The sequence below is a fragment of the Nicotiana tabacum genome, chromosome 5, assembly GCF_000715075.1.
Source record: "Nicotiana tabacum cultivar K326 chromosome 5, ASM71507v2, whole genome shotgun sequence".
Taxonomy (NCBI): Eukaryota; Viridiplantae; Streptophyta; class Magnoliopsida; order Solanales; family Solanaceae; genus Nicotiana; species Nicotiana tabacum.
Window position 1 is genome coordinate 142,493,363 of NC_134084.1, and position 17,937 is coordinate 142,511,299.

Below are 17,937 nucleotides of genomic sequence, written 5' to 3' on the forward strand. Positions count from 1 at the left end.
CCTTATGTCCCATTTATATTACTAGTCTTAGTTTACGCGCTTTGCGCATGTACCTAACTCAATAAAAAAATTTAAAAATTATCTTTAAGTTATGAAATAAAAAAAAAAGTTCTTGAAATTAGTGAATGTTGGTCATATATAACTAACTAAATAAAAAATGAAACTGCTCCACATAAATACTCAATCGCCAGTCGAATAATTCAACTTAAAATATATTTCAAAGAATGAGTGAAGTTAAAATGGGAAATGTGTATTCAGTTTGGAAGTATCATTATTCAAGTTAGATTATTAACACTAATTAGCTAGCTCATATCAAATTTTAAGTGTCACGACCCAAAATACACTAAGGATCGTGATGGCGCCGAACACCGCTGTCAGGCAAGCCAACCATAAATACTTAATTAAATTCTTATTTTAATAATTTTGAAAACTATGATTTTCCTTCAATTTTACCAGTAAAAAATAATCGCTTCAAATCGAATATAAATGTTAAGAAGTTAATACAAGATACCCCATAATCATCCCAGAACCCGGTGTCACAAGTGCATGAGCATTTACTAGGAATGAAATAAAATACAGTAACTGTCCGGAATACAAGTGGACAGAAATGAAAATACAGTACAATACTCTGAAGGAGACTCTGCTGGCTACGGACGTCTCGATAAATGCAACTCATCTAAGTCTCTGTATCAACCATGCCTCTATGCCACTCATAAACCTGTGCAACAAAAATGCACAGCAAGTGGAGTATGAGTACGAAAATAACGTGTACCCAATGAGTATCCCGTCTAATCTCGAAGAAGTAGAGAGGAGAGGTCGACTTCGATACTTACTAGTGGTCCAATAATGTTATCTCAATAATATAATAAATCGGTGATTTTTATAAACATGATTGTAATTCAATGGAATGAAACAAGTAAGAAATTCTTTCTTTTATATTTGATTTGAAGCGATTATCTTTTATTGGTAAAATTGAAGGAAAATCATAGTTTTCAAAATTATTAACACGAGAATTTAATTAAGTATTTATGGTTGGCTTGCCTGACATCGGTGTCCTGTGCCATCACGACCCTTAGCGGATTTTGGGTCGTGACAACATGATATCAGAGCTCAAAACGACCGATCGGGTCGTTACATTCTCTCCTACTTAAACATACGTTCGTCCTCGAACGTGCTAAGAACTACGTCGGGGTTGCCCGAAATCACTGTTTAACACCTCGCGCACTTACCCGTGCTACTACAATCCAGTTGAGCACATTAGCTCGATCAATTCTGAAGATATTCCCTTTTATTCAAGCAAATAAGTCTTAGAGCCCAATTCCAACATCCGGAATTCGCTGTCAGGCCTGTTCCAACATACGTTCACCGAATCAATAACTACACGCAACACCAAAACATGACTGCATACCTTAGCTGAATTCACACCTTGTACCATTTTACTCACAGGACCACAATAACATTCTCTGATCAATTTAGTCGAAATTCCATGACTCAGATGCTCCCATTGCACCTCATGACATACATAGGTCTTGCTCTAACTCTTACAATACTGCCACGATGAAAGAGATGTGTAGAAATTCGTAACCAACTGCTGAATCAATATATCATTGGGTCTATACTCCTGACAAGAACCATCACCTCATTCTGAACCAAATAATGGTCTTAGCTCCTTAATATATTTCATATAATCAGATTGCATTGATCCTAAATCATAGTGTTCAAAATTATTAAAACGAGAATTTAATTAAGTATTTATGGTTAGCTTGCCTGACAGCGGTGTCCGGCGCCATCACAACCCTTAGTGGATTTTGGGTTGTGACAACATGGTATCAAAGCTCAAAACGACCGGTCGGGTCGTTACATTAAGTATTTAATTGTAATTATATTTTTATTCAATAAGAATTCTTTTTCAAATTATGAAAAACCGATTAGGTGAAAAATTGTCCATGCATGACATGTTCCCAGAAAAGCAAATGAAATTCTTTGTAAATCTCTAAAATATAAGAATCACTTTATACCATAATAAAATCTGCAGTGGAAATGCGCTTTTACAAGCCCTAATTATAGTCAAGATACTCGCTTATATTGAGCTAAGTTTAATATTATCTGAAAAATTTAAAAGACCTCATAAATTATCTTGTTGGAATAATTGATAGTTTTGGAGTTTGTTATTGGTTTCTTCTCAATATTCCAAATAATTGTAATTGCTAATTTAGAAGCTTTGGAAACTAAAAATATAACATAGAATACTATTATTAGTGGAGTAATCTTGTATATATTTTTAAATATTCTTATATAGAACAATTTCATATAAATGAGAACGTATAAATGTTTTAAAAGAATTTGACCACTTCCATTATTGTCCAAAGCCAAACTTACTTCCTCTTTCTTTGATGTTCTTATTCTCTCCTTTATTTATTTTATTTATTATTATTTATGTATAACTTACGTGTAAAATTTATATAAGGTAAAATATTAATAATTTTAAAGTTCTAAATATCAGAATTTTTAATGCAGTTCAAATAAGGAAAAAATTTATTATACAAACTCCTAAATGTTAGGGAATTAATTAAATAACTATTTTTAAATATTATAAATATAATCAAATTACTACATTATCCCATGCAAGCTCTTTTCTTAAAGGGTAAAAAAGACGAATAACATTTCGCTAAGGGCCTTCGTATTTTTAACATAGTATAAATAGATTAGATTATTATTGTCACTACTATATGCTACATATATTTTACTTAATTCTTATAGAACCATTCTCAAAAGGAAGTAAGGAACAATTGCGAATTGGTTCGTTACTTATAATTAGCTTTGATTCTCCTAAGTTCCTAACATAGAGATACAACTAAGTACAATTAAATTTTAATTGATAGGATTATATTTTCGGTCCATCACCAAAAACTATTTGTTAAATTTGTAACAATTATTAGTGAAAAGATCAAAAGTGCATAATTTTATCAATTGAAGGTTGAATTATTATTTTCTTAATTTATTTTATATATAGAACTACCAATTCTACAGTGACTTACCTAAATACTAGGGATCCCTAAATACTAATTGTAGCGTCTTTTGACCATATCCATATTTTAATACTACTAGCGAATACTATTAATTTTAGAAATTTAAAAAAATGAAATCCATTTAAAACTTTCAACCTTATTTGCAAACCTGTTATCTTTTGTCAAGTATATTTAGTAAAACTATCTTTTGTATTTGTTAAACGTGCAACACATGTGCATCTCATGTCAAATAAAAAGATGCACGTCAAATAAAAAAAATTAAGAATATCATATACATTGTTAAAATATGTGTGCGAGTTATAAAATAAAATTTTAAGAAAAAGTGCTAGCTCAAAATAATAAAAGGTAAGCATATTTATGTGACTTGCACTACTAAAAACATGTATTTTTTCGAGTAAAGAAATCAACAAATTCTATCAGCAATTTTGATGGAATCTACCAGTAATTAAAAAAGTGTCACATATTAAGCAAGTTATCTAACTAATTAAAATGTAATGGTGCAGCTCATATGCTTTGAGATGGGGAACATCACATTTGATGTTCAGCTGTTCAATCCTTGAGTTGATAAGGGGGATGGTCATGGCTGCTGCTAAACAACTCAATGCATGAGTAGTAGGTTTCTGCCCCTTTTTCCTCCACTTGAACCTTGTCATTTATGGTCTGTAGATTGGCACAACAGACCATGGATGGATATGCAGCCAAGCCATTCACGTAGTCCTCACAATCGCCAAACAATGATACCATATTTTGGCACATTGCTGCATTTTCAAGGCCTCCCATGGAAGTATTTGGTTCCTTTGCTTCAACCTTAGAAATGATTGAGTTTGTCATTGATGTGCTTGGCAAATCTATGGCTGGGTCTGGTTTCAACTTCAAAAACATCATAATTATAATGATAATCACTTCTGTTGTTATCATAATTTTTTTTCCTACCATTTTTCTTTGCAATGGTTTGAACTACAAAGAGACGTTATGGTTTTCAAGACCTTTTGGTTTATATAGAATTAAGTGTCTTAATTTTCTAGGTTATATAATTACCATTTCTCTAAAAAATTAAGACACTTAACAAAGTAATTATCTTGGAAAATTAAAACACTATTAATTCACTAATTTTTCCACTACCTGCAAATCTATGTGGCATTGTAACAAATTACCAACACACACATAATACATGCACACATACTGATAGCAACTAGGTCGGGAATCCAAACTAGAGTAAGAATTTGAGAAATAAATGTGAAAGCAATAACAACAAGGAATTGAACAACTAGAATTAAAGAGATGAAAATAAAGGATATGGGAAAATTCAAGGAAAGAATTTACAAGAACTTCCAAGAACACAAGTTCAATAACCTTGACAAGATCAAAGTAACAACGTCTTGATTAATGGAAGAAATCAAACGCCTTTACTTAAAAGCAAATCAAAATAATAGATTCGGATTTTGACCGCTTTGTTATCAAGTGGTATCAGAGCTGTTCTATCAAGATTCTGTTCTTGATAATTCTTGGGATTTGTTGAGTACTAACGGTAAAGAAAAAAAACGAAAATCAATTTTTAGAACAAAATAATAGAATTGCGTGCTCTCCGGGATATTTCTTTTGTATCTAACTTGTTTCCAAAAGTTAACAAAGGAAACAAGAAGAGGGGATCCTAGATTTTCTTACTCTTTCTAATCTAAATATATAATCCTTTCCTTTTTGTTCACGTCTTGTTTCAACCGAGTCTAATAGTTCTAGGATTTATTTTTTTTAGTTCCCAAAGAAATATCTGACTTTTACTACTAAGAACTTCATACAAGTTGGGTTTAACTATAAATCTACAAAGTATTTTGTTCAAAGGTTATCCCGAGAGAAAAAAAAAGAAGCTAATTTTTGTGATACAGTTTATACTTTTTTAAAAGATGTCGCGTACAGGTAGTGATGATGAACGAAGGGTTCTTCAAGAAGCTAAAATCAACGCAAGAAATGATTTTACCTTGCAAGTTATGCATCAACAATTTGAAAGGTTGAATTTGCAACTCCAAGAGATGAGGGATACCATTGTTGATCAAAATGATACAATAGCTGAACTGAGGAGGAAAAATAATGTTAGACCCCAAGCTAGGATAAACGTACCCCATGCTCCCATTGTAAATCAAGAAAACCCCTATAGATGATTTTAATGATATTGTTTTTGATAGGGTGGGAAGAGATAGGAGGGGATAAAGAGGTAGAGTAGAAGATGACAATATAAGTAGTATAAAGACGAAGATGCCATCATTCAAGGGAACAAGGGACCCGGACTTGTACCTTGATTGGGAGAGAAAGGTTGAAGCCATCTTTGATTGTCACAACTACTCTGGAGGTAAGAAAGTTAAACTTGTCGTTGTTGAGTTTTCTGACTATGTTGCTATTTGATGGAAAAAGCTTACTAGGGACAGATTGCAAGAAGGACTACATTATTGATTAAGTATATTATATTTTGAGAATTCTTTTGAACCTTTGTTACTTGTGCTTTGAGATTTATCTTTCAACCTTTACTAGTTCATAGTTCAAGGTAGTAAGATTACTTCTCTTTTGTGATATCTTTGATTCCTTTGTGGTATTCTTAGAAGACGATTAATATTAGTTATTAATTGTTGTCTCAAGTTACTCGTAAAGCGGTCAAGATCCAAATCTATTATTTTGATTTGCTTTTAAGTAAAGGCGTTTGATTTCTTCCATAAATCAAGACGTTGTTACTTTGATCTTGTCAAGGCTATAGAACTTGCGTTCTTGGAAGTTCTTGGAAATTCTTTCCTTGAATTTTTTTATATCCTTTATTTTCATCCCTTTAATTCTAGTTGTTCAATTCCTTGTTGTTATTGTTTCCACATTTACTTCTCAAATTCTTACTCTAGTTTGGATTCCTGACCTAGTTGCACACACACACACCACAAATTTGATGCCATAATGCTTGGTTTGTTGTTTCATGTCCATAATTCTCAAATGATTGAATGGTTGAATGTATGTGTGTATGTGTACGTGGTAGTAGTGGTAGTAATTTAATTCTCTAGATAACTACAACGTGAGAGAATTTTCAGGAATCTTGTTTTCAAGTGTAGTCTAGAAATTTGCCAAAAGCCAATTCTATTCTCAAGTGCAAAATGGATTACATTGTTATGGCTAAACGTCAATTCCTCTATCAGTTCATTAATAAAAAAGAAATGATTTCAAAAATTCGGCTACGATAAGTAAATCAGTTTACTCTTTTTTATGTTATCCAAACTCATAAATAAATTACGAAATTCACAATAGTTGTAAATACCTAATTTTTGCATATTTTTAATTCTCTTACATTTTTGGTTTTGAGTTATTTTTAGTTAATTTCTAGCTATTTTCCCTTAAATGTGCACTTTAATTATATTTTTATTCCACAAAAATACCAAAATATTTTCCATTCTACGTGTATTTTAGGATTAGTGGTTTATTGTGATTTGTTTTGATTGAGACTAATTTAGAAAGATTGAGGGATTACACATTTTCTCCTACAATTTGGCCGGATTATGCCAAAGTTGAAAGGATTGAGTGATCAAAAATGCAATAGGCTACTCCATAAAGGGGCTGCCTGGAGAGGAACTCGGAACAACGTAGTCTCTTGATTAAACAATGTCATTTTGGTTTGTTGAATCAAGATCAAATCATGGCCACGTATTTTCTTTGATTCAACGGGCCAAAATCGATGTCATTTGAGGTATATAACTTTAGAAATCAGATTTTTTTTTTGGCAAATTGACTTAAACCACTTTTAGAAATAATTCATTTCAAGCTGTCGGGTACTTCACCGGAGCACATCATTCACATGGTTTTGAAAAATGATTCTTCTTTATTTTTATTTTTTCTTAAATTATTGTGCTTATATTCTGATACTCCATAACAGATTATACTCTATAATATTACATTATTATTTTGGTATTAGATATAAATTCACATCCATATAGAGTAAAAATAAGATGCGCAATTTGAGTCCTAAATACTCCACCACCCTAACTCTCTTTTTGTACATTTTACCCCCAAACAAAGTACAATATTCTTTCCCTATTATCTTTATTTTTACTTTTGCATTTGTGATGATGTTTTTGTTAGTATTCTGTATTTGTAAAATAATTTTGGAGAATATAAAATAATGTATAAATAGAAATAAAAAACAGAAATAAAATTTAATCCGAACCCATTGAATTCACGGTGGTTCCTTAAGGAACTTAATCCCCTCCTAGTACCCAAGGTTGTGAATTATTTTCTCCCAGGATAGAACAAATTATACACTGTGTAGCGGTACTTCAAACCCCAGTATTTCAGCAAACACAAAGATCAGTAGCAAATCACACTTACTGTTGCTTTCTTGGTAGTTAAAACAATGCAGAAGGAATGAGGAGAAGCCAGAAATTCGTATGGAAAATCTGAGAGAATGGACAACTTATTTATAGCCCCAACCTATTGAGTACAAATGAAGAGAGGTCAGTTACGTAAAACGGTCATAACGTAAATGGCCATTTACGCAAATTAAAATGGGCAGAAGAAACGTTTTTCGTTACAAAAAACGGATGGGCAGAGTCAATGAAACGAATAATTTGGATTATTAATCTTCCGTTACAAACATGGATATTTAATAATATTACGTTAATATTTACTATTAACAAATAAATTTGGTACAAAAAATTAATCAACCAATCGATCATTTGACCAAATCCAAATCCGATTTGAATAAGCCGAGCCAAGCACGCGACGATGATGACGACGCGAGGCTTGCCTTATTTTTAGCTCTTTAAGAGATAAAAGAATAGCAATTGTATATATACCCATCAAAAACCTTTTCCTCTTTCAATATGGGACAATGTCCCATTGTCAAGGAGGGAAACTTAAATTTTTTATTTTTTCTCCATTTTCCATTCACCCTCTTTTAAGCTTATTTTAGCTTAAAAAATCAACAATCCCCCACATGAATGGGGAATGACTATATCACGAAAATATGCATGAAAACTGTTTGATTCGCAAGCAAGGATTAATCGCATCTCGATAAGTAGGTTTCCCTTTGAACTTTTCATAGTGAACTTATGTCGGATATACTTGGTCAATCGGTAGATTTGATATCTTTGAACCGTCAAACTTTGGTGTATACCTAGACAACCATAAGTCACACAATCAACTCTTAACCGTCTTTGGTTCTCATTGTTGTGTTCATTTCAGCCATGAACACCGCCTGGTTTCATAAGTGCATTGAGAACTGGCCTTACAAAATTCTCCTTGAAGCGGCTAATACTTCACACTTACATAGGTGATTCCTAAACGTGTCATCTAGTAGATACACTATTTGATATACCCCGTATCAAATTTAGAAATTATTAAAAAGCCTTAATCCTTTATCCTTGGTATTGAACATTGTCTCATCACGAGAATGGACCAAAATTTTAGTTGACAATGTTGAATCGTCATTAATGACTTTGTTTGATCTCCTTGAACCTAGATCTTTGGGATCTCCAGTCTTCTAGGTAGAGTTACCGCCACAATGATTTGTTCTTGGCCATAGTCACATCTCCCTCGATGATTTCTCAACTACCTCTCTAGTTAGGTCTTTTGTAAGTGGATCCGACACGTTATTACTTGACTTTACATAGTCAATCGTGATAATTCTTCTAGAGAGTATTTGTCAAATAGTTTTATGTCTTCTTCGTATATGATGAGATTTATTGTTATAGATAACACTACCAACCCTTCCAATTGTCGCTTGACTATCGCAATGCATGCATATATGCCAACGGTTTGGGCCAAAATGAAATGTTTTCCAATAAATTTCGAAGTTATTCAGCTTCTTCACTGGCTTTATCTAAGTCTATGAACTCAGCTTCCATTGTAGAGCGGGCAATACAAGTTTGTTTGGACGACTTCCAAGATACCGCTCCTCCACTAATAGTAAATATATATCCACTTGTGGACTTAGAATCAGTTGAACCGGTGATTCAATTTGCATCACAGTATCCCTCAATCACCGCAAGATATTTACTGCAGTGCAAAGCAAAGTCCTGGGTATGTTCTAAATATCCCAAAACTCGTTTCATTCCCATCCAATAAGATTGACCTAGATTGTTTGTGTATCTACTCAGTTTACTTATAGCACAAGCTATATCTGGTCGTGTATAATTCATGATATACATTAAGCATCCCAACACATGAGCATAATCCAATTGTGATATGATTTGGCCTCTGTTCTTTGCTAATGCAAGATTCACGTCAATTAGAGTTTTTGCAACTTTAAACCCTAAGTGCTTGAATTTTCCAAGTATTGTCTTAATATAATGAGATTGTGACAATGCAAGACCTTGTGGAGTCTTATGGATCTTAATCCCCAGAATTAAATCAGCAACTCCCAAGTCCTTCATATCAAACTTGCTAGTTAGCATACGCTTAGTCGCATTTATGTTGGCAATGTCATTACTCATTATCAACATATCATCCACATATAAGCAAACACTGACTATGTGATTTGGAACATTTTTAATGTACACACATTTATCACATTCATTTATCTTAAAATCATTTGACAATATTGTATGGTCAAATTTTACATGTCATTGTTTAGGTGCTTATTTTAGTCCGTAAAGGGACTTAACAAGTCTATATACATTCTTTTCTTCAGCTGGAACCACAAACCCCTCAGGTTGTTCTATGTAGATTTCTTCCTCTAAGTCTCCATTCAAGAAGGCCGTTTTAACGTCCATTTGATGAATTTCAAGACCATACACTGCAACTAATGCTACTAACATTCGTATGGACGTAATTCTTGTAACTGGAGAGTATGTATCAAAATATTCAAGACCTTCTCGTTGTCTATGCCCTTTGACTACAAGTCTTGCCTTATATTTATCAATAGAACCACCATCTTTCATTTTCCTCTTAAAAATCCATTTAGAACCCATGTATGGTTGTTCAATATGGATTTTATTTCACTATTGACTGCCTCTTTCCAAAATAATGATTCCGAAGAAGATATAACTTCTTTAAATGTTCGAGGCTCATTTTCCAATAAGAAAGTCAGAAAATCCGGTCCAAATGAAGTAGACGTTCTTTGACGTTTACTACATCTTGGATCCTCTTGATTAAATGTACTTTCTTTTGTTTCTTCCCAAGGTCGTTTAGATCCTTCACCAATCGACTCACATTCCTTTTTATACGGGTATATATTTTTAAAGAACTCGGTATTATTTGATTCTATAACTGTATTATTATGAATGTCAGATTTTCTGATTTATGAACCAGATTTTGGTATGCTTTACTAATTGTCACATATCCTATGAAAACACAATCAATGGTTTTCGATCCTATTTTTACCCTTTTGCGTTTAGGAACTTGCACTTTTGCCAAATACCCCCACACTTTAAAATAATTCAAGTTGGGCTTCCTTCCTTTCCATTTTTCATATAGAATGGATTGTGTTTTGCTATGGGGTACTCGATTTAGTATCCGGTTAGTCGTAGGAATGGTTTCCCCCTACAAGTTCTGTGGCAAACCAAAACTTATCAACAATGTGTTCATCATCTCCTTTAATAAACGATTCTTTCTTTCCGCAATCCCATTGGATTGGGGCGTATAAGGGGCTGTTGTTTGATGAACAATTCCATATTCTAAACATGTTTCTTCAAAAGGAGATTCATATTCACCACCCCTATCACTTCTTATCATTTTATTTTTCTTGTTTAGCTGTGTTTCAACTTCATTTTTGTATTGCTTGAATCCGTCTATTGCTTCATCTTTACTATTAAGTAAGTAAACATAGTAATATCGAGTACTGTCGTCAATAAAAATTATGAAATACTTCTTTCCACCGCGAGATGGTATAGACTTCATGTCGCAAATATCTGTATGAATTAATTCTAAAGGATTTGAATTTCTTTCAACTGACTTATAAGGATGTTTAATATATTTAGATTTCACACATATTTGACATTTTGATTTATCGCATTCAAACTTAGGCAATACTTCCAAGTTAATCATTTTCCGCAAGGGTTTATAATTGACATGACCCAAACGTATGTGCCATAAATCATTTGACTCAAGTAAGTAAAAAGAAGGTGAAATTTTATTATTATTCTCAACAACCATTACATTCAGCTTGAAAAGGCCCTCTGTGAGGTAACTTTTTCCTACAAACATCTCATTCTTACTTATTACAACCTTATCAGATACAAAGACACATTTAAACCCGTTCTTAACAAGAAGTCCAGCAGAGACTAAGTTCTTTCTAATCTCGGGAATATGAAAGACGTTGTTTAGAGTCACCACCTTGCCAGAAGTCATTTTCAGAAATATCTTTCCACTTCCTTCAATTTTGGCTGTTGCAGAATTTCCCATAGAAAGCGACTCTTTGGGTTAAACGGGATCATATGTAGCAAATGCTTCTCTAATAGCACAAACATGACGAGTGGCTCCAGAATCAATCCACCACTCCTTAGGATTTCCCACCAGGTTGCATTCAGAAAGCATTGCACACAAGTCATCAACATCTTCGTGCTTTTCAACCATGTTTGCTTGACCCTTCTTCTTGTCTTTCTTCGGAGCATGACAATCTGTAGATTTGTGTCCAGCTTTCCCACAGTTGTAGCAATTTTCGTTGAACCGCTTCATGCTTGGGTTGTTTTTCGATCCAGAAGCTTGCTTCCTCTTTCTCTTATTTTGAGGAGTATCCTCAACAATATTTGCTCCCATTATTGTTGAGTTTCCACTCTCTTTTCAGCAGCTTTGTTGTCCTCTTCGATTCTCATCCGAATAATGAGATCTTCAAGCGACATCTCCTTGCGTTTGTGTTTCAAGTAATTTTTGAAGTCTGTTCCACAAAGGAGAAAACTTCTCGATCATCGCTACAACTTGGAATACTTCATTGATGACAAGACCTTCAATGAAAATTCTGTTAGTAAACATAATAAAATTAATACTTTCAACATCAGTATTAATTCTACTTATACCTTCAACAAGGAGATCGTGAATAATCACTTGCAATTCTTAAACTTGGGTAATAACAGACTTGCTATCTACCATTTTATAGTCCAAAAATTTAGCGGCAACGAATTTCTTCAACCCGGCATCTTCAATTTTGTATTTCCTTTCAAGCACAATCCATAGTTCTTTTGACATCTCCACATTACTATAGACGTTATACAGATCGTCCTCCAGTCCGCTAAGAATGTAATTCTTCCACAGAAAATCAGAATGCTTCCACGCCTCAATCACGAGAAAGCTTTCATTCTCTAGAGTTTCATCGGGCAGAACAAGAACATCTTCCTTAATGAACTTCTGCAGACTCAAAGTAGTCAAGTAGAAGAACATCTTCTGCTGCCACCGCTTGAAATCAATCCCGAAAAAAATTTTGGGTTTTTCTGCCGGTGTTGTTCGGCTTGTTGATGCATTGGCAGTCACCATAGGAACAGTCTGGTTCCGTTGTCATTCGTCATTTCTGTAAAAGAATGACACGACGTCAAAATCACGTAGATTTTAATCTCCAATGAAGTAGAAAACCACAAAGGTTTTACTCTCCAGAAACATTGAGTATAACACAAATACAGAAAATAATTAAGTTCCATAAGCTTGTTAGTATCTTGTATTTGTAAAATAATTTTGGAGAATATGAAATAACGTATAAACAAAAATGAAAAACAGAAATAGAATTTAATCCGAACCCATTGAATTCACAGTGGTTCCTTAAGGAACTTAATCCCCTCCTAGCACCCAAGGTTGTGGATTATTTCCTCCCAAGATAGAACGAATACACACTGTGTAGCTGTCATTCAAACCCCAGTATGTCAGCGAACACAAAGATCAGTGGCAAATCACACTTATTGTTTCTTTCTTAGTAGTTAAAACAATGCAGAAGAAAGGAGGAGAAGTCAGAAATTCGTATGAAAAATCTAAGAGAATGGACAACTTATTTATAGCCCCAACCTGTTGAGTTCAAACGAAGAGAGGTCAGTTACGTAAAACGGCCATAACGTAAATGGCCATTTACGCAAATTAAAACGGGCAGAGACAAACACGGATATTTAATAATATTACGTTAATATTTATTATTAACAACTAAATTTGGCAATAAAATAGCAGCTTTAAATACTACAAACGTTTCGATCATGTGACTTCTGCTCTTTTCGAACTGCAGATTGTGTTGTACACATGTCATTTGTTTACTTATCTTGATCTCTTACTTGATTATAGATTAGATTAACACTACTAGTCAAGTCAACTCGAAGTATTCCATAGTTATTTATTAAATGTGAATTGTTGGTTTTTTCCCCTATGAAACGTAGTCCTGCACAAAATATAACAAAATTCGTTGATAAAATATTTGCTCTAATTCTTCTAAGACATGCTTCAATATTCCTTTTGGTTGCTTACTGCCACCTGAAACTCACCATTTTGGCGCTATAGAGAAATATTAGTAGTGGTGAGAGTGAGCCCCTTTAGCAAACTCACAAGCAGTAAAAGTGACAATCCAGGATCAATACAACGCACCAAACAGTCAATAAGAATTAATATCAGGATAACTAATCCCAGCATAGCTTGTCTTCAAACCAAATGACCCCTTTTCATAGGGATAAAAAAAACACTACAATCCCGAGATAATTGATACCGGGATTAATTATACCGCAATTTTTCCCCAACCAAACATAAGATAAACTCTTCTAAAATTTAGTCCCGGAATTAATTATTCATTGTCTCTCGTACCAAACGAGCCCTTAGTGTCTATGTAGTTCAAAAGCTTATACATATATGCAAACATTTATTGACCTACACGCAGTGTAAACTCTCAGCGAAAATATTAAATTGAACCCCTTTCAAACCATGTAACTCTACCCCTGCTCATGAGTATGGTTCAGAATCTTTGATTAAGAAGTAATGGCTCAAGTCAGCACGACGCTTGTATTTCTCAAATTTTGAACTGTAAAAGACTTTTACAATAGACCGAAAATGAGAAGGAATTTCTACCATCGCAGTAACAAACACGCTAAAAGTAGCCTCCTAAGAAGGCTTCCACCAACGACGACAGAATGAGAAGACAAAGCCTACAAAAAGCAAGATTATCTTGTTCGTTGTAGGTATTGTCTGAAAATAAAACTCAAAGCAATCGCGATACCTAGTAAACATACTGTCCAAGATTTGAACTGAAAAGTTGCAAAGTCTCAATCATTCAACAGTTTGAGCTTCTACTACTGAATATGTCCAAGAAAAAAGTGCAGGAATAGCGCTCACAGTCATCCAGCTGTACAGTTTGATATCAAAATGGAGATTTTACTGGTTCGCTCTACTCCCTAGCTCCTACGCTGCTTGCATCCGTTAAAATTGTTAACCTTCGTGCTGTTTTCACAAAGTCACTGCAAAAGAAATGCAGACTAATTAACAAATAAAATGGTTTTGGAGTAAATTTGTGTGAAGCCGGAGTGCAGAATATCACACACAGGGAAGTTAAAGACAAACCTAAATGGTTCATCACCAAGTTGCTTCACCGCACCAGTGATATCTCGGTAAAGCACACGATTAAGCATCTCCGGAATTTTAATGCCAAATATATTGGACAACTTCTTGTGTAACGCCTCGTACGATCCCAGCTCTGATAGTTCCAGTGTTAGTCCTACATCTTCTGATTCTATGAAAACTTTACAGTGTCCAATCTCTACATTTTGCTCAGATAGACCATGATGATCAAACGTAAAAGCCGATTCATCGGATATGTTCCCTATTTTATCTGCATTCCCATCTGAAGAACTAGCCCTTGCACAAACAGGAGAAACCGTATCTCCTGAGCTGCTTAGAGAGATCTGCTGTTCAGTAAATATGGGTTGACCAAAGAGTACAAGTTGTGGTGCTTTGTCACAATCAGATTTGGTCGCTGTTTCGGTAGAACTTCCAAGTGTTAGTAAACAAGACATATCATTGCTGCTACTTGGCTTGGGAATTAATGTACTATTGGAGGGACTAGGGGTTGCAGCAGCATGATCAAGTGGTGGAAAACCGACAGGAAACGGACTTGAATGCAGCTTATTGAAGTGGAGATCTGATAATGAGAAACCATATTGGGTATGCCTGGCTCCCTGCATGCCAGCAGGGGTGTCGTTGGGAAGAAAGTGGTTGTCGGGAAAACCCGGCATAGGTAGATGACAGTTAAGAGGAAAATCTGAACGTTGAAGTAATCGAGGTTTCTTCTGTGGGGGTGAGAGGGGAGAAAAGTGGACGGTGGGCATGTTCGAGACTAATTCCACAAGCCATGGGTTGACACACTTTACATGTTGAAGCAGATCTGGCTCGTCCCATGTCACCTGCAGCAATACACCTCAACTTAGAGATAAACAATATTGAAGTAGCTAGAATAGCATACTTCCAAACTAGTCAAGAGGCAATTAGCGTGAAGTGTAAGCTTTGAATTGAATATTAGAATGAATTGCCATAGCGAAACAGAAGTTTACTAGGGAAAGAAATCAACTTGTAAATCAGCTCACTGTTTGGAAAATCAAGCTTAACATCTTTTACCACTTGGAAAAGGACTGAATAAAGGAATTAGATGCATCACATAATCATACAAATAATGTTCACAGGTATCGTTCAATTGAGTTCACATAACTGTAATCCCCATTCTCCAACTTCAAGAGGTCACAACTCATCAAAAATACTTGTTACAGAGAATACAAGCTCACTGAATAAAAACGATAAGAAATAGTGCGTCATTTTACTCTTTCAAAGAAACAGATACATTAAGGTCAGAAGTATGATGTAATTGTTTCTGAACTTCGATTTTCATGCCTTTACATCCCCTATAATAATGCATACGTAGAGCAACCGCTAGAAATGTAATATGACAGATCACAACATGATAGAGATGATATTACCTGAAGAAGCCGCCAGGGCGAATCTGTCCATCGAATGGGATCAGCAACCTGAACAGAACATATAGTTCCCATGAACCAGCTCATCGTTGAGTCTTCATTTTCGAACGCCATCTTGAACCTCATCCCCGAGCACCAACGGACCTGCAATGCCGCCTCCACACGTGAGGCCTTCACAAAGAACTCTGGAGTGCTAGCTCGGGGGTAGAAAGTAACCTCAAAGGGCTGTCCACTAGCTGCAAGATTTGCAGCTTCAATAACTGATTCCACCTTCACTTTTCCCCTCTTCATTAACTTATTCTCATCATGCCTGAGAAAAGCGGAAAACCCTCCGTATGGTGCCACGAAAGAAGTATCATGTTCATCTGCAATTCCCTTCTTTACTCGGCGAATGCCCACACAAACATCCCCATTTTCAGCCCTCAGGAACACAATGGAATCCCCCGCAACGAGCTTTTTTGAATTCACAAAAGTAGTCCAACCGGTAGTTAAAAGATGACGCCTAGGTGTCCCTCGGTAAATATGTCTGAATTTCCATGTCTTCCCGTGAACATCCTTCGCTAATAAGGTCTGGACAGGAGGATCTGCAGAGTAGTCCAAACGAGGAAAGATTGTATCTGCACAATACCTTGGAACAGAAAACCCCCCACCATTATTCGCATCTGATTGCGTTAATGTCTTTGCGAATGAAGTGGGTTTTTCCTGATCATTATCCAACCCGCTTTTCGCAACCACCCCATCATCAACATTTTCAACCTCATTACTACTAACAGGTGTCATCCTAATTTTGGCAAAAACCTCATCATTTTCTTGATCTGCCATGTATTTAATACCCGAAACTCTACAAGGAATATAAGATGGAATTCTAATTTCACTCCTAAATTCCACATTTCCACACGCGTGCTCAGCGTGTCCTTGAGGAAAGTAGAACACTATTGAATTAACTGCAGGCAGTTCTACCATATTACCAGCACAAGCATGCCAAAATTTAGAATCTAACCACTTGTCTTCTTCTTCCATAGAAGTAATCATCTTGAAATTAACAGATTCTGTAGAAATGCAATACACCCTTTTCATTATTGACACACTTGTAATGGAAATGTTGGCATCAATGTAAAACACATTCATTAGGTATACTAACAGGACAATCAAATGAGAAGGAAAAAAATGGTAAATGAAATAAATTCAACTAAAACGGATTGAAGTAAAGTCCATACCTTTCTATATCTGCAAAAGCATCTGAAAACCAGAAAATTGCTCCAACAAGTCTTGAAAACTTCCTCCAAGAAAAAAGGCCTCAAAACACAGAAAATTTGTTGAATTGCTGTAAATTTAACACGAAAAAGATTTCAATCTTGAAGCCTCTAGCAGATTATATTCAGCTTTGAGTTCAAAACCAAGAAAGAAAAAGAATCCAAATTTTATTCTAAAATCAAGAACTAATACAACTCTCTTCTCCAAGAACCAACTTTGACACTATTTCTCCAGCACCCACACAAAAAAACAGTAACCCACTAAAACAAATAAACAATTCACCAGAAAAAGAAAAACAAGAATTGACCATGAATTAGAAGAAAAAGATAAGAAAGAAATACCCTAGCAAAAATCGGAAATCATGGAAAGTGAAGAAAGTTGAAGTGCCTTTAGCTACAAAAAATTACTTGTCATTTTTATGTTTCTAAAATGCACTAATGCTTAATCATCATACAAATATGTATATATATGCATATGCTGACAATTGTTTACGTGTCAGTCAATGTGGAACTAGTCTTTTTTTTTTTTCTTTGTCACTCTCCCTCTCTTAGAAATATTTATAACTTTTCATAGATATTTGGTTGGTTAATTAAACAATGATTTTTCTGACCTTTTTCTTCGGATCTGAAGAAACTCTACTGTATCTTTCAGAAGCTACTAAACGTTTAAAACAACAAAGATCTTAAACCAAGCTATCTATTTCACTATTTTTTAAGGGGTTGTTTCCTAAGATGGATAAATAAAAATAATTGTGAAATAAAAATTTAGTATTATCG

General features: G+C 34.6%; 1 protein-coding gene across 2 annotated transcripts; it reads right to left on the minus strand.

Moving 5' to 3' along the window:
* Positions 1–13,923: 13,923 nt before the first annotated feature.
* Positions 13,924–17,600, minus strand: LOC107831731 (auxin response factor 18-like). Of its 2 annotated transcripts, XM_075254157.1 has the most exons (5): positions 17,503–17,600; positions 17,125–17,231; positions 15,911–16,956; positions 14,505–15,343; positions 13,924–14,401 (listed from the first exon to the last, which is right to left on the minus strand). In XM_075254157.1, exons 3-5 carry the CDS (start codon positions 16,937–16,939, stop codon positions 14,332–14,334), a joined length of 1,938 nt encoding a protein of 645 aa, XP_075110258.1. In that variant the 5' UTR covers positions 16,940–16,956; positions 17,125–17,231; positions 17,503–17,600; the 3' UTR covers positions 13,924–14,331. The 2 variants fall into 2 exon arrangements, with proteins under 2 accessions (XP_075110258.1, XP_075110257.1); XM_075254156.1 differs by lacking the exon at positions 17,503–17,600 and having other exon boundaries at positions 17,125–17,262.
* Positions 17,601–17,937: the final 337 nt, after the last annotated feature.

Coding starts and splice junctions, on each gene's coding strand:
- LOC107831731 (XM_075254157.1), bottom strand. CDS start 16,939: ATGATTACTTCTATGGAAGAAGAAGACAAGTGGTTAGATTCTAAATTT. Junction 15,344..15,910: donor CGCCCTGGCGGCTTCTTCAG/GTAATATCATCT, acceptor GTATTGCTGCAG/GTGACATGGGACGAGCCAGA. Junction 14,402..14,504: donor CTTGGTGATGAACCATTTAG/GTTTGTCTTTAA, acceptor TTTCTTTTGCAG/TGACTTTGTGAAAACAGCAC.